Below are 15,303 nucleotides of genomic sequence, written 5' to 3'. Positions count from 1 at the left end.
GTGCTCAGACTATCCAACACATAAACCCCTGTTAGCAATGGTCGTAGCATAAGGGAACAAGCATCTTAGCCACAGATATACTATATGTAAGTCCTAACATTCCGAGAGGTATTTCGGGTGCATCAACATCCCATTCCATCTAGTACCCGGGTATCAGCACGGCATGACACATACAGATCAGGATGACATATAACAATTTTCATAATTAAATAATTTGGGGTTCCGATACCGGCACACCTGGCACCGTAGCCCAATACAATGGTGAGCATACTATCACATTCATAACAGTTCACATTTAAAATAATCAATACAATACGCACAATGCTTATAAATATACAATAGCATGCTTAATATTGCCAAGGATATAATAATCAAACCCAACAAATTCACCCAGAACCCACTCACCGAACTCAGGTGTCACCCGACGTGATTGACATGAATCTCCCCGAGCATCGGATGTCATCTGACGTGGTTCATATGAATCTCACTGGTGCACCAGCCTAGACACACCAAAGAAATCATTAAAGTAGGTATAGAAAGGTCCCATGCTAGGCCCCCAAGGTTAAAATCAAGTTTCAATCAAGACAGCACTAACGGACTCACGGACGATTTCAACAGAGGTGAATCTGCCACTGACTCCGTTCAGGCCAAAAGGTAAAAATAGAGCGAGCGGACCCACGAGCGAAACATCATACTTAGATTAGATCGTGCATCCGTTCGACACCTGAGATACACCTAAAAGGGAGTGGATCAACGGGCGGATAGGCTTCTTGGGTCCGCCCCTGCATCCGTTTGATCCTTGAGACAGATCTGAGAGCAACAGGCCTTGGGCGGACGTAAACAGAGTGAATCAGTGCCTTCGTCTGCTCAGGCCAACTCACAGGGTTTATACTGGGAGGGCTGATGGACGATACCACGATTGGTGGATCCGATAGTGCGTCCGTTCGCAGTCCAGTTCGAGACTTTAAAGGGTTTTTGCTCCAGCTTGAAGATTGGGGCTCCCTTAGCTCTCAAGGTCAGGGGAGGGGTGTCTAAGCCTTCCTAGGGTCACTAGATCCTAGGCTCACCTCATGGATCCAAGATCCCACAAGGTTTGGTCTCAAATTGGTCCAAGGGTTGAGATTCAAGGTTCAAACCCAAAGCTTGGCAGCAATGGCTATAAATGCAGCCCATAGGAGCTCAAACCAGGTCTAGGTCTGCTCCATTAGAGTTCCAATTAGGGATCGAGCTCCACCTTGAGTCCCAAATGGAACTCTAGGTTAGCCCAAGCTCAAGAAATAAACCAAAATACAAAAAGGGAAATGGAGAGAAAGAGGTATCAAGCTTGGAGTCTTACCTTGGTGAGGAGCTCCAATGGAGGAGCAAGATCCAAGGCTAGGTGAGCCCCCTTGCTCTCCTCCCTTCATTTCCATCTCTTCTCCCCCCTTAGTCCGGTCATCAAGAGAAGGAGATGTGGGGCAGCCAGCCATTTTGGCATAGCTCCCATCTTCTTCCCTTCCCCTCTCATTCCTCTCCCACTTCTACTTCTTCCCTTTTCTTCTTCCTCCTCCTCTTCTCTTGTCTCTTCTCCTCCACGATTTGGCTTGAAGGGGGAGAGATAAGTGAATGGGAGGGATTTCTTATCTTTAAGGGGTAGAAGGGGCCTTAGGTTGTGTTTGGTTAGGGGTCCTTAGAATGCATTTTAATCCCTTAGATTGTAAATAGGTTTTGGGTTAGGTCTTAGGCCATATTTGGTCCATGTCATAGCCCTTAGGTCCATTTAGTTAGTTAGGGTCTGTTTGGGTTGGGTCCAAGTCTCATTAGACCTATTAGCCCTTAAGCCTTGTTTGGTTTTGAGTTAGGTTATTAAAACTCATTAATTATCTAAGTTAGGCTTTGTGGGCCCACTTTCATGGCCTACTTAACCAACTAATGGTAAGGGTAGGGGTCCACATGGTCCAAAGGTCCAATTAGGGTGTCCCGGACACGGGTATGTGGGTCCCATCGAAAGATTACCAAAAATGGCAAGTAACAGCACGGGTGGATCCTCGAGCGGATTCAGTACGAGTGAATCCGTTCATGACTCCGGTGCTACTGTCAGGGCCCAAACTTCAAGGAAAATTACAGGGCTTTGACCCACACTTCCAAGTCTCCGAGGGGTCTTTTATAATAATATTCTAAGTCTGAGGTCACAGGTATTGGCCAGTGCCACAGTGGCATTGCCTTGGGTAAAGGCCTAAACTGCCCTGAGGTATAGGGGTATATTTGGGGTGCGGTTGTAACAACTTGGACCTTTCTCGACCACTCATTATACTTACCCTACCTCCAATCAGTTTTATGGCCACCTTAATCCGCCTCTGCTACCCATAACTCCCCCATCTCATGCACTACCTTGGTACCCTGACGACACAGGCGCCACTCACCATATTACCCCTGACCTTCACTCTCTCTCTCTCCCTCTTAGCATGATGAATACACTGGTTCAGATCAGCTTCATGCTGGTAATGGTAAGGGCTTACCAATTTCACATCTAGGTTTTTCTTCCCTTCCTTCTTCCTCTAGTCATTCGTTTCATTAAATAATGGCTTGCATGTCCCTAATATCTCTAAGCGTTTACTTTCTGTCAATCAATTTACTCGTGATAATAATGTTTTCTTTGAGTTTCACCCGTCTCATTTTCTTGTGAAGGATCAAGTCACCAAGTCCACTCTACTATCCGGTCCAAGTAAAGGGGGCCTCTATAAGCTAACTTCCTCCTCTCCTCCGTATGCTCATACTGTCTCCACGTCTCTTGATATGTGGCACCATCGCCTTGGGCGGGCTACGCCATAATAATTGTCTTATAATTCATCTTGTTTTATTTTCTATTTGTACTGCTTGCTAGATGGGTAAAGCTAGTCGTCTTACTTTACCTGTTACAACTAGTAGAAGTCTTTTTTTCCTTTGGACCTTATTCACAGTGATGTTTGGGGGCCATCCCCCACTGCGTCTTGTAATGGACATCGTTATTATGTTAATTTTGTGGATGACAATTCTCAGTTTATTTAGTTTTACCCTCTTGTGCGCAAATTTGAAGTTTTTAATATTTTTGTTCAATTTAAGGCCCTTGTGGAGCGTCTCTTTGAGCGCAAAATCAAAGCAGTTCAGATAGAATGGGGTGGGGAATTTCGTACTCTTCCCTCTTTCTTTCTTAAACATGAAATTTCCCACCGCATATCTGCTCCCCATACTCATGAACAGCAAGGGAGTGTTGAACGCCGTCATCATCACATCATTGAGACAGGCCTCACCCTCCTTGCTCACAGTAGTGTTCCTCAAATTTATTGGCACTTTGCTTTTGAGACTGTGGTTTTTCTCATAAACTGAATGTCCTCATCTGTTTCAAGTGGTGTTTCTCCCTTTCAACTTGTTTTTTCATAAAGTTCCTAATTATTCTTTTCTTCGCATATTTGGTTGTATATGCTTTCCTTACCTTCGTCCTTACAACCGTCATAAAATGGATTTTCGATCCCTTCCATGTGTTTTCCTTGGGTATAGCCCTTCTCATTATGGTTATAGGTGTTTTAATATCTCCACTGGTCATTTTATTATAGCCCGTCACGTGCGGTTTGACGAGTCTTGCTTTCCTTTCTCCACTTCTATTTTAGGTCCTCCTCCCCCCCCCCCCCCGGTTAGATCTCTAGCCGCACCATGGGCTATAGCCCCAGTCCGAGTCGATTCCTCGTTGTTACATGGTAGGTCCTTACCAACCCAACTGTCCCCACCACCCTCTCCTCCCCAAACCCGGCTCCATCTCCTATAGGTACCCACGAACATCCCCTTTGCCAGTGCAGTCCCCCTCTCCCCCTACTTCTCCCCCTTCCCCCCCTACGATTGCGTCCTCTTCATGATATTTATGCCCAAATGCAACCCATAGCATCTTGTGCTCGTGCTTTGATAGTGACTAATGGTACTATTTCTTCTATTGAGCCTACTTGTTTTTCGCAGGCTTCCAAGGTTGTTGAATGGCGTACTGCCATGTCTGAGGAATTCAATGCCTTACTTTGCAACACTTGGTCATTGGTTCCTTCTCTTTCAAATCAGAATCTTACAGGGTGCAAGTGGGTGTTCCGCATTAAACGGAAAGCTGATGGTAGTCTTAAGTGTTACAAGACACGGTTAGTTGCCAAGGGTTTCCATCAACAACATGGGTTGGACTATGGTGAGACGTTTAGTCCAGTGGTTAAACCCACCACCATTCGCAGTGTTATCTCCATTGCAGTGTCTCAAGGCTGGCCTATTCGGCAATTGGATGTGCACAATGCCTTTCTTTATGGCCGGCTCTAGGAGGAGGTTTATATGTCCCAACCGCCTGGTTTTGTGGACCCAGCCTACCCTCACCATGTGTGCAAGCTTCACCGTTCTCTTATGGCCTCAAATAGGCCCCTCGTGCATGGTTTCAACGTCTTTCAGAATTTCTTATTCCACTTGGCTTTCATGGTTCCAAGACCGATACATCTCTCTTTATTAGGTGGCAGGGTACACATATATGCTACATTCTGATTTATGTTGACGATATTTTGGTCACCAGTAGTGACTCCAATGAGGTGTCCCACATTCTCACCCAGCTCTCCTCTGGGTTCTCCATTAAAGACCTCGGGGATCTTCACTTTTTTCTAGGCATTGAAGCATTACCCCACTTAAAGGGTATCCTCTTGTCTTAGTCTCGGTATATTTCCGACTTACTAAACCGTGCTGGTATGAGTAACTGCAAGCCCGTTACCACCCCTATGTCCACTACCTTCAAGTGTTCTGATTCAGGGGGTGCTGCCATGCCAAACCCTACCGAATATCGGTCTATTGTTGGGGCCCTTCAGTATGTCACTCTTACACGGCCTGATGTCTCTTTTGTCGTCAATCGGGCATGCCAATTTATGCATTCCCCAACTATTGAACACTGGCAGCTTGTGAAACACATTCTGCATTACCTGAAGAGCACCCGCACTCATGGACTTCTCTTTGAGCGCTCACCATTTCGCTCTTTACAGGCCTTCTCCGATGTTGATTGGGCAAGCGATAACCTAGATCGCAAATCAACTGGTGGGTTTGCTATTTTTCTTAGACCAAATCTCATCTCTTGGACATCCAGGAAGCAACGGACTGTTGCTCGGTCCTCCACCGAAGCTAAATATAAATCTCTGGCCAATGCCTTTGCTGAATTAATCTGGTTGGAGTCTTTGTTCGGTGAGTTAGGGTTCCCACTATCTAGCCCTCCTATCCTATGGTGTGACAATATAAGCGCCACTTATCTTTCTGCCAACCCTGTGTTCCATGCCCGCACGAAGCATGTGGAAATCGACTTCCATTTTGTTCGAGATTGTGTGGCAAAAAAGCAACTCCAAGTCCAATTTATTTCCACCGAGGATCAACTGGCTGACACTTTTACAAAGGCCCTTGGAACTGCCCGTTTTCAGTTCCTACGCGACAAGTTGAAGATTCGCGTACCGGAATCTCCACCTTGAGGGGGTGTATTGAGGATAAATATGTCTTTCTTCCTTTAGCGTCACATGCATCACATGTGATAATGTTTCTGACTGAGGAGATCTCTATGTGCTACACAATCTCCACATTCGATATAGAATCCTTGTAAGAATGGCAACTAGTTCTCCACATGCGATATGGAATTCTTATGAAAATGGCAACTCGGCTACACATCTAACTTTCCATATTTTATGTAAATCTTCTGTTCTTGTAAATCCATAGTGAATCCCAAGTATTGTATACTTATATAAACTCTCTAGGATAAAAATCCTCTACAATGCACAATCTGGCGGAGCATTGGCGGAGCGGCCTCCAGTGAGCGCCACATGGCGATTTTGGATCGTGCGGTTGTGATTCGTTTGGAGAATTTTAAAGGCCAGGCCCATTTAATGTACCGGGTCCGGGATTTTACCCGCCCAACGAGTGAAGAATACCTCGTGAAAATCATAAAACCTAATTCCCAAATCCTCTGGCCTCTTCCCTCTTTCGACAGTAGCTCCCGCTGCGATTGCAGTGCATTGAACGGAACTTACGAGATCTCCCTCCGGCGACTTATCCCTTGGAAATTGTTTGTTTACTGGACAGTGAAAAATTACAGTTGAGTCTGTTGAGCTGCATTTGTATCTAAGGCATTGGATGTGCATTATATGAGACTTAATTTCAATCAGGAATTTTCCTATGAAAATGGAAGGTCTTTTGAGATAAAAGAATTTCAGGCTGTCAATGATCTGTTTTCTGTCAACTTTCTGATAGAAAAACATCTATGCCACTCCAAATGGGTGTATTTGTTGTGCAGAGACCTGGGATTCAACGTGATATCCTTAGTAAACAAAGACATCGGCATCTCTTTATGTAATCTTTTTGAGATTAACTGGTAACACATTTTGCTCTGGAAATAGTTAACTTTTCTGTACACTAAACAAAAATGCACATCAACAAAGTGAGATCTGAGGTGCCCAATCTGATACAGGTGCCACCATGTCTCCTAGGAAGCTTGTGAGGTCCTTGTAATGAAGTTAATTGTTGAATCCCAGCGAACCTTAATTCTTCTGTATCCCATTTCTGCAGCCACCATTAGCGATCCCAATATGTTAGCATGTGTAGTTCTGCTACCTTCTCTGGAGAAACAGATAATGTGTGAAAGAGTAGAGAAGGAAACAATCATCGACCCGGTACATTAAATGGGTTTGGCCTTTGAAATAGTGTGCCAAAGAGGAGAGAAAGAAGCAATCCTCGACCATGCGATGGAGAAGTACAAAATAAATGGAATCGTCTGTGTCTCTCGAACTGGAATTTTACTAAAGTGAGGAAAAGGAGGAAGAGGAGGAAAACCCATGGAGACGAGAAAACTAGTGGCAGTGGTGGAAGATGTGGACGCAGCTCGAATAACACTCCAATGGCCTCTCCGCAACTTACTTCGCTATGGCAATTTGATCTCTGCTTCATGTCTTTCCCATCTTCGAAATCAAAGAGCAAGAAGAAGCAGAGGATCCTCAGATTAATCGCAGCGAGAGTTACTGTCGAAAGAGAGGCCAGAGGATTTGGGAATTAGGTTTTGCGATTTTCACGAGGTATGCTTCACTCGTCGGGCGGGTAAATTCCTGGACCCGGTACATTAAATGGGTCTGGCCTTTGAAATCCTGCAAACGAATCACAACCGCACGATCCAAAATCGCCATGTGGCACTCACTGGAGGCCGCTCCGCCAATGCTCCGCTAGATTATGCATTGTAGAGCCCTTCAGTATGTCACTCTTACACGGTCTGATGTGTCTTTTGTCGTCAATCGGGCATGCCAATTTATGCATTCCCCAACTATTGAACACTGGCAGCTTGTGAAACACATTCTGCATTACCTGAAGAGCACCCGCACTCATGGACTTCTCTTTGAGCGCTCACCATTTCTCTCTTTACAGGCCTTCTCCGATGTTGATTGGGCAAGCGATAACCTAGATCGCAAATTAACTGGTGGGTTTGCTATTTTTCTTAGACCAAATCTCATCTCTTGGACATCCAGGAAGCAACGGACTGTTGCTCAGTCCTCCACCGAAGCTGAATATAAATCTCTGGCCAATGCCTTTGCTGAATTAATCTGGCTGGAGTCTTTGTTCGGTGAGTTAGGGTTCCCACTATCTAGCCCTCCTATCCTATGGTGTGACAATATAAGCGCCACTTATCTTTCTGCCAACCCTGTGTTCCATGCCCGCACGAAGCATGTGGAAATCGACTTCCATTTTGTTCGAGATCGTGTGGCAAAAAAGCAACTCCAAGCCCAATTTATTTCCACCGAGGATCAACTGGCTGACACTTTTACAAAGGCCCTTGGAACTGCCCGTTTTCAGTTCCTACGCGACAAGTTGAAGATTCGCGTACCGGAATCTCCACCTTGAGGGGGTGTATTGAGGATAAATATGTCTTTCTTCTTTAGCGTCACATGCATCACATGTGATAATGTTTCTGACTGAGGAGATCTCCATGTGCTACACAATCTCCACATTCGATATAGAATCCTTGTAAGAATGGCAACTAGTTCTCCACATGCGATATGGAATTCTTATGAAAATGACAACTCGGCTACACATCTAACTTTCCATATTTTATGTAAATCTTCTGTTCTTGTAAATCCATAGTGAATCCCAAGTATTGTATACTTATATAAACTCTCTAACTGTGAGAGACTATCATGGAATAATATTATTTTTACCGACTTCAATATTGGCAAGGAATGATGCAGAGCTGTGGCAAAACCACCAAATTTGTAACGAAGAGAAGTTGGGGGGCTTGGGTTTTCCGAGAAGATATTCCCGCAGCAATTTATGGCAAGATTTCCTTGCACATTAGTACAGCATGTGAGAGAAAGAGAGAGAGGTAGTACCTGTTGGAGGAAAGTAGGTCCGGAGTGATCGCCAGAACAGGGACGCCATGGCGGAGCGTACGCAGTTCTAGTCGTCTAGAGTCTAGACTCGAGATGGAAAGGAGCGGGAACGAACCAAATTTGTTTAACTTCAGGAATCTAAGCCGATATAGGTGTTTGGATCTCAGCCGTTAAAAGGGTATGGAACAACGTGTCAACTCTTCAGAACCCAAGCAGGAGATGTCTCTCTCTCAATCTTCCATTCTTCCTCTCCATTCGGAGATTTTCCAGCAGAGCCACAGAGACGTGAGGTTCATACAGACGGAGAGCTTTGAGTTTCGTATTTCTCCATAAATCAGCGTTAGTTTCTCTCTCTTCCTAAATTTCTGTGCTTCTTTTGTTCTCCTCCTGATTTTTGTAATTTTCACAGGGAGAAAATATAGTATAGAAAAAGAAAGGCTTCCATCTAAGATGTGTCTCTTCCAAACCGAAATACTGATTCGTCCCTATCGTTTCTTGGATTGTTTTGTGAGGCTTGCCTTCATGGTTTCGTCAAATTTTGATCCTTGAAAAGGTAAGTTAAAAACAGTTGTTTTCATGTCATGCTGTCACTGCTTCTGTTGTCTTTGTTGGTCTTTAAATAAGTTTCTGAAATTTTTTTCGGATTTAATAGATGGGTTTTCCAAAACTATATTGAAGACGCTCTTCATCTCTTTGTAAGGTCTCTTCTGCATCTGGTTATTGGAGTTGATCTGGGTTCATAAATTTCTCTGGCTATAGCCAATTTTACCACCCTTTTGTTTTAATATTCAAACCGAGTTTCTTTCTTATTTGCATTTTGGAATAAATTAATGGATCTATGAAGGTGTGCTTCTATGATTTGAGGTATAAATTTGTCATTGAAGATGAAACCACAATTGGGTTCCTGTCTTATTTGTAATTTGAAAATTTTAATGGATGATATGAAGGTGGACTTCTGTAATTGAGGTAGAAACTTGTCAGTGAAGTTGCAACCAGTATTGGGTCCACTTCTAGAAGAATTGGAGGAGGCAAAGGAGCGATTGACAGCAATGCAAGAGGAGAAAGATCGCCTTCTCGATGAGCTCAGAGAGATGAAGAGGGTCGCTGAGCAGGCGAATTTCAGGCTGAGTGAAGCCTTGTTGGCTCAAAAAGGACCACAACAATGTTTGGAGACTCAGAAGACTAAGGCCAATGAATTGGAGCAGGCAAGCATTGCCTCAGCCCAGAAGAGGGATCAAGCATGGCAGCTTGAGCTCGAGGCAGTTCAGAAACAACATTCCATGGACATGGCTGCTCATGTGGATGCTCTCTCATCTGCCGGCCAAGAGATTGATCGCATGCGTCAAGAGCTCGTATTAGCCTTGGAAGCAAAATATGCTGCTGTTAAGATGGCCGAAGATTCTAGGAATGTTGCAGAGGCCAATTCCAGAAGGGTATCAGAACTCTCTGCAGAGCTCAACTCTGTTAAAGAATCGCTTGCTAATTCAAGTGAGCAATTAGTTATGAAAGAGGAAGCTAAAGAAGCCATGAGGATTGAACTGGAAAAGGCAAAAAACCTAGCTGTAGAATTGGAGGAAAAAGAAGCCACAATAAGGAAGCTAAAACAGGAGCTTTCTGATGGAAAAGAGTCGGAGTCTCGCGTGTTGAATTGCTTGTCTGAAACTAAGACGAAACTTCAGACACTAGAGGATGCAATGGAGAAGGCAAAGGAATCAGAATCGAAAATGTTTCATTCATTGACATCCCAAACAGAACAGCTTGATCAAACCAGGAATTTGCTTGACGAAGCTAGGCTAGAGGTGACCTGTCTCAGTGAGAAGATTGATAACTTGGAAAAGGCATCTGGGCAAAGTAGTACAGATTCTGGAGTATCTCATTGCAACTTTGAGACACCAAATCCCGATTTACAATCCATAGAAGAAACTGTACGGGTTCTTAGGTATGAGCTCCAAGCTGCAAAAGAGCAATTGGCCCATGCCCGAGAAGGAGAAGCACAGGCATTGTCAAAGGTCCAAAGTTTAACCCAGGAGGTGAACTGGCTGAAAACTGAAATGAAGTCAGCTACGGATGCAGAAGTGAAGAGCATGAAGGCCATGGATGACCTAGCATTAGCGCTTAAAGAAGTCTTAATGGAGGCCAACTTGATGAAGGAGAAACTCCTCTCAAATGAATCTGATAGAGATTGTGCAAAGGAAGAGGTTGAACAATTGAAACAGACGCTAAAGAGCACAGAGGAGAAATATGTAGGGCTCTTAAGTGAAGCGAGGAAGGAAATCGAACGAATTAAAGATGAATCTGAGAGACTGAAATTAGAGGTTGAGGAATCAAACTTGGCTTGGAATGGAAAAGAGCTTGGGTTTATTAGCTGTATAAGAAGAGCTGAGGAGGAGTGCAATGATGCAAAACAAGAGAACAATAGATTGCTAGAATCAATTAGACAGGCTGAGCACAAGACTAGGGTGTCAAGGGAAGAGACATACAAGTTGCGAGATATACTCAAACAAGCCCTGAACGAGGCTAATGTTGCAAAGGAAGCTGCAGGGATTGCCCAGGCCGAGAATTACCAACTCAAGGATAGCCTTGCTGAGAAGGATATTAGTTTACAGTTCCTTACCCGAGAAAATGAACGCCTTAGAATCAATGAAGCTGCAGCTCTTGAGAACATCAAAGAGTTGAAGAGGTTGCTTTCAACGACAGCAACAGCATCAGCAGCAACAACAGCAGCGAAAGGACCACCAATACCTCCACCAAAACCAGCAGGTTTGGGAGCAGAGTGGAGGGAACTGGAGGCATTCAAGAACAAAGAGAATAAAGAAGGTAAGAAACCAGCCAAAGTTCTCCATATTGATCTTGAGGATTTAAGAGTTCCAAATGGATACAAGGAAGCAGATGCGGACTCTGAAATAGATGAGACTCTCAAGGGATCAATATTTGATGTGGACTCACCAGAGCCAATTGCCCATCAGGGCAGAACATCTTCATCATTCACTGATGAAACAGAAACAATATACTCTGAAGATCTTGATAATCTAGATGGGAGCCAGCTTGATGATTTGGATCATGATAGAAACGGACATAGAAAGAAGAGGGCATTAATGAGAAGATTTGGAGATCTTCTGAAAAGAACAAGCTTCCACAGGAGGGAGGCAACGATTAGCTAAATTTTGTTATTATAACCATCCACTCAATATTTGGTGTTTATGACGGTAAAATTCTGTAACTATATATATTTGTAGTCTGTTTAGGAGTTTGTTTGAAGAAGAAACTGATTACCTGTAAATTAAAATGTTTGAGTGCACTAACTCGTCTTAGTAATACAAAGTCTGGCATCTTTTCCCCTCACATTTGAGAGGCTTTATTAGCCATCGCATCTTATTGAAGCTGCAGTTGTCTTTCACATTTCCTCTGATAAAATTATTAAACTGAGAGTTTCCCTGACTAGTTAGCACACAGATTCTGCACTACATGCTCATTTTTATTCACTGAATTGAACTTTTGTTTTTGTGATCCTATCAAGATCTCATTCCAAAAAGGTTGAAATTAAGCAAATGAAGAATTGAAAAGAAAGCCATCTACAATATTTTCAAGTAATGCTTGGTCTTTTGCAAAATTAAATTTGATGAAGTCCAATTTCAAAGAGCTTTCTGTTGGGATGGAGAGTCAGTGCAAAGGCAAGCTATTGTGGAGGATGAAGCCTCTAGCTTTACGCCAGCATGTTTCGTTGGACAAAGTCAGTTGACTTGTGATATGTGAGTTCTCTATGACAGTCGGATCCAAGACATTAGGGTTTTTCAACTGAGGACATGTTGGTAAGAAGAACCTGGTTCATGTGTTCCAACACTGCCTCAAAAGGTAAATGAAGACACTATTTCTGATTCACATTTGATCGCAGGAACTATTTTGGTGAACCTCAGGGACCTGCAGTGCAATTTACCCTTTTGTTTTTATTAATCAAGTTATTCTTTTATGAGTTTTCTTATTTTACTATAGATAACCATTTAGTTTCGGTTTGTTTTTAGGTTCAGTTTGGGCATGATTTCTGATGTTCACAGTGTCCAAGTAGTCTTTTCTCCCGCAATGGAAATACAATATATGCCGGCAACATTATATGCCTGTAATGGAACTACTCCACATAAATGACTAAGCTCTGTGAGATACAGTTACCAACTAAACAGCAATAGCTACTCCATGGCAACTGAGCCTGGAGGTGAAATGAGGGATATTTATATATATTGTTCATGAATATGAGGGGAACAGGCATAGGAATTGCACTTGATAAGGGACAGATTCACCATTTACAACTCTTCAGTGACCCCAAAAAGAAAAATCTGATTTATGGTCAGAATAAAGCTTGAATGGTTTAAGTTTCACGAATGGAAGATCATTAGTTAAAGGTAGTTTCCTGATATGTTAATCATCTTTCTTAGGATTCTTTTTATTGATTCAGCTCTCATATTTTTTACATCAGAAACTTCACTCCAAAGTGCATCTCTTTTGGAATTATGGTTTTTCGTAAGAAATTCTTCCTGGCTCTTGGTTAGCTGTACAAAAAGTCTAAGAATCTACTAAATTGGAGAATTACAAGTGAAGTCGGCGATTCCCCTGCATCACAATTTTCTATTCTTGATTAGTACTCTTCTAGTTCATCTCTGATTGTATAAAAGTGGGGGGAAAAAAAGCAATAAGTGAGGCATGGACACACAGAACCAGATCAACATACTTGAATGATGGACTTCGATTCATCAAGTGAAGTCGGCGATTCCCCTGCATCACAATTTTCTATTCTTGATTACTAATCTTCTAGTTCATCTCTGATTGTATAAAAAGGGGGAAAAAAAAAAAAAAGAAGTAATAAGTGAGGCATGGACACACAGAACCCGATCAACATACTTGAATGATGGACTTTGATTCATCAAGTGAAGTCGGCTATTCCCCTGCATCACAATTTTCTATTCTTGATTACTACTCTTCTAGTTCATCTCTGATTGTATAAAAGAGGGGAAAAAGAAAAGGTAATGAGTGAGGCTTGGACACACAGAACCAGATCAACATACTTGAATGATGGACTTTGATTCATCATGTAAAATGCAAATTTTTGAATGGGTTTCAGCCTTATTGCACATTGATCAATAACTATTCACAAGTTAATGCATTGTCTTCTATTCTTTGTAAAATTCAAGCCTCAATTACTTCTACTTATCCAGTTTGAGCCACCAAATACTAAAATTCTATGTCATAGTAAATATGAACAAGATGCATCACTTTCAGTAGCTTTGTTCACTTTTATGAAGATGGAAATGAGGATTAGCTAGTAAAAAGAAATAGAATCAAGCATCCACTCTACATGGATTGTTTGTGTTCTATTAAAAACAAGCTAAGAATATTGAAGCAAACCAAGTAAAAGGAGAATATTAGACTAGCTCTACATAAGAGGTCTAACTGCAAATGCTACTTCGAGTTTTCATTATCACTTAGAACATCTTCAATTGCAGAAATATCGATCCTTGCTGATGCTTGCTTCACCCACTCCACCACTTTCTCAGCCTCCTGAGTAATTTTGTCCTCTTCTTTCAGTGCCTTCTTAAGCTTCTTTTGTTGTTCTTTCAGTGAAAATGTACTCATATCTGATAGAATCTCGTCGTTCTTTCCCCAATCTCTCCCATCCATATCGAGTTCAACAACTCCATTATTCTTTGCTCTCTTTTTAGCCAACTTCTTTGGAGAAAAGCAAAAGCAGCAACTCTGTTGTGGTGGTGGAGACGCGGAATCCATTCGCCAATCCTTGGAAACCAAATTGGTTTTCAATTTCAAACTCCAAATATTTTCTGTTTCCTTTCACAGTGAACTAGTCTTTTAGACTCTTTTCCGTGAAGGGATCCAGATTTGCAGACTTTTAAAGGCATGAAAAGAAATTCTTCATCTTAAAATGAACTGGGTTTTCTTCCTACATCGAATTAAGCTTCTCGGTATCTGTCCTTCCACCAAACTGGGCTCATAAATTAAACTGAGTAGATTCTGGCTTCCACATCAGTGAGCAGAACAGATTCAGTAAATTTGAGGGAACAAATCTGATCAGAAAGAATGAGAAGAACAATAATTTATAATAGGAAGTAATCTTTGGAGAATAATCATAGGTTTTCAAGAGAAACGAGAGGGATTGGTCTAGTATTTTGTTTTCTGATTATTCACTAGTTTTGGTCAAACGATTGCATCACCTCCACAGCATATAGCTCAAGAGATGGGGACCCAATTGGACATTTTTTTTGGTTAAGTTTCAAATTATTCGGTAAGAGTAGGTGGTGATACATCCAATATTCACAGGCCCAATCAACGACCGCCACGTGTCATAGACGACCCGCCCCATAGCCAAGGGGAACGAACCGGAGTCCCAGCACCATTCGGGGCGGCCACTACTCGGCGCGGCCACACATCCGGGCGCGGCCTCACCCGAGCGCGCCTCCTCACCGGGCGCGGCCTCCTCATAGCCTCACCCGGCGCGCCTCACCCGAGCGCGGCCTCCTCACCGAGCGCGGCCTCACCCGAGCGCGGCCTCCTCACGGCCTCACCCAGCGCGGCCTCCTCACGACCTCACCCGAGCGCGGCCTCCTCACGGCCTCACCCGGGCGCTCCTCACCCGAGCGCGCGCCTCCTCACCGAGCGCGGCCTCACCCGAGCGCGGCCTCCTCACGGCCTCACCCGAGCGCGGCCTCCTCACGCCTCACCGGCGCGGCCTCACCCGAGCACGGCCTCCTCACCGGCGCGGCCTCACCCGAGCGCGAGCATCATGGGCACACGAGGTGGGGGCCACCCATCTACGACCCGATCGTATCGCTAAGACTCATGTCACTACCAGGACTCTAGACCCTTAGAGGTCACGTCATCCAGAGCGGATTCAAGCACCAGGGCGTTATCACCACACGCGGATATCTAT

The 15,303-nt window shown here is 43.6% G+C and overlaps 2 protein-coding genes across 2 annotated transcripts; one reads left to right on the top strand and one right to left on the bottom strand.

Moving 5' to 3' along the window:
* The first annotated feature begins 9,176 nt into the window (after positions 1–9,176).
* LOC122645643 (WEB family protein At4g27595, chloroplastic-like) lies at positions 9,177–11,770 on the top strand. The gene has a single exon (XM_043838965.1). The coding sequence runs from the start codon at positions 9,422–9,424 to the stop codon at positions 11,531–11,533; it is 2,112 nt and encodes a 703-aa protein (XP_043694900.1). The 5' UTR covers positions 9,177–9,421; the 3' UTR covers positions 11,534–11,770.
* Positions 11,771–13,783: 2,013 nt separating this feature from the next.
* On the bottom strand, positions 13,784–14,191 carry LOC122646527. Its single transcript, XM_043840100.1, has one exon. The coding sequence runs from the start codon at positions 14,142–14,144 to the stop codon at positions 13,821–13,823; it is 324 nt and encodes a 107-aa protein (XP_043696035.1). The 5' UTR covers positions 14,145–14,191; the 3' UTR covers positions 13,784–13,820.
* Positions 14,192–15,303: the final 1,112 nt, after the last annotated feature.

Source organism: Telopea speciosissima, chromosome 11 (assembly GCF_018873765.1).
Source record: "Telopea speciosissima isolate NSW1024214 ecotype Mountain lineage chromosome 11, Tspe_v1, whole genome shotgun sequence".
NCBI lineage: Eukaryota > Viridiplantae > Streptophyta > Magnoliopsida > Proteales > Proteaceae > Telopea > Telopea speciosissima.
This window is presented reverse-complemented; position numbering and strand designations above follow the sequence as displayed.

Bases quoted from the DNA above. Each gene is read 5' to 3' on its own strand.
- LOC122645643 (XM_043838965.1), top strand. From the start codon at position 9,422: ATGCAAGAGGAGAAAGATCGCCTTCTCGATGAGCTCAGAGAGATGAAG.
- LOC122646527 (XM_043840100.1), bottom strand. From the start codon at position 14,144: ATGGATTCCGCGTCTCCACCACCACAACAGAGTTGCTGCTTTTGCTTT.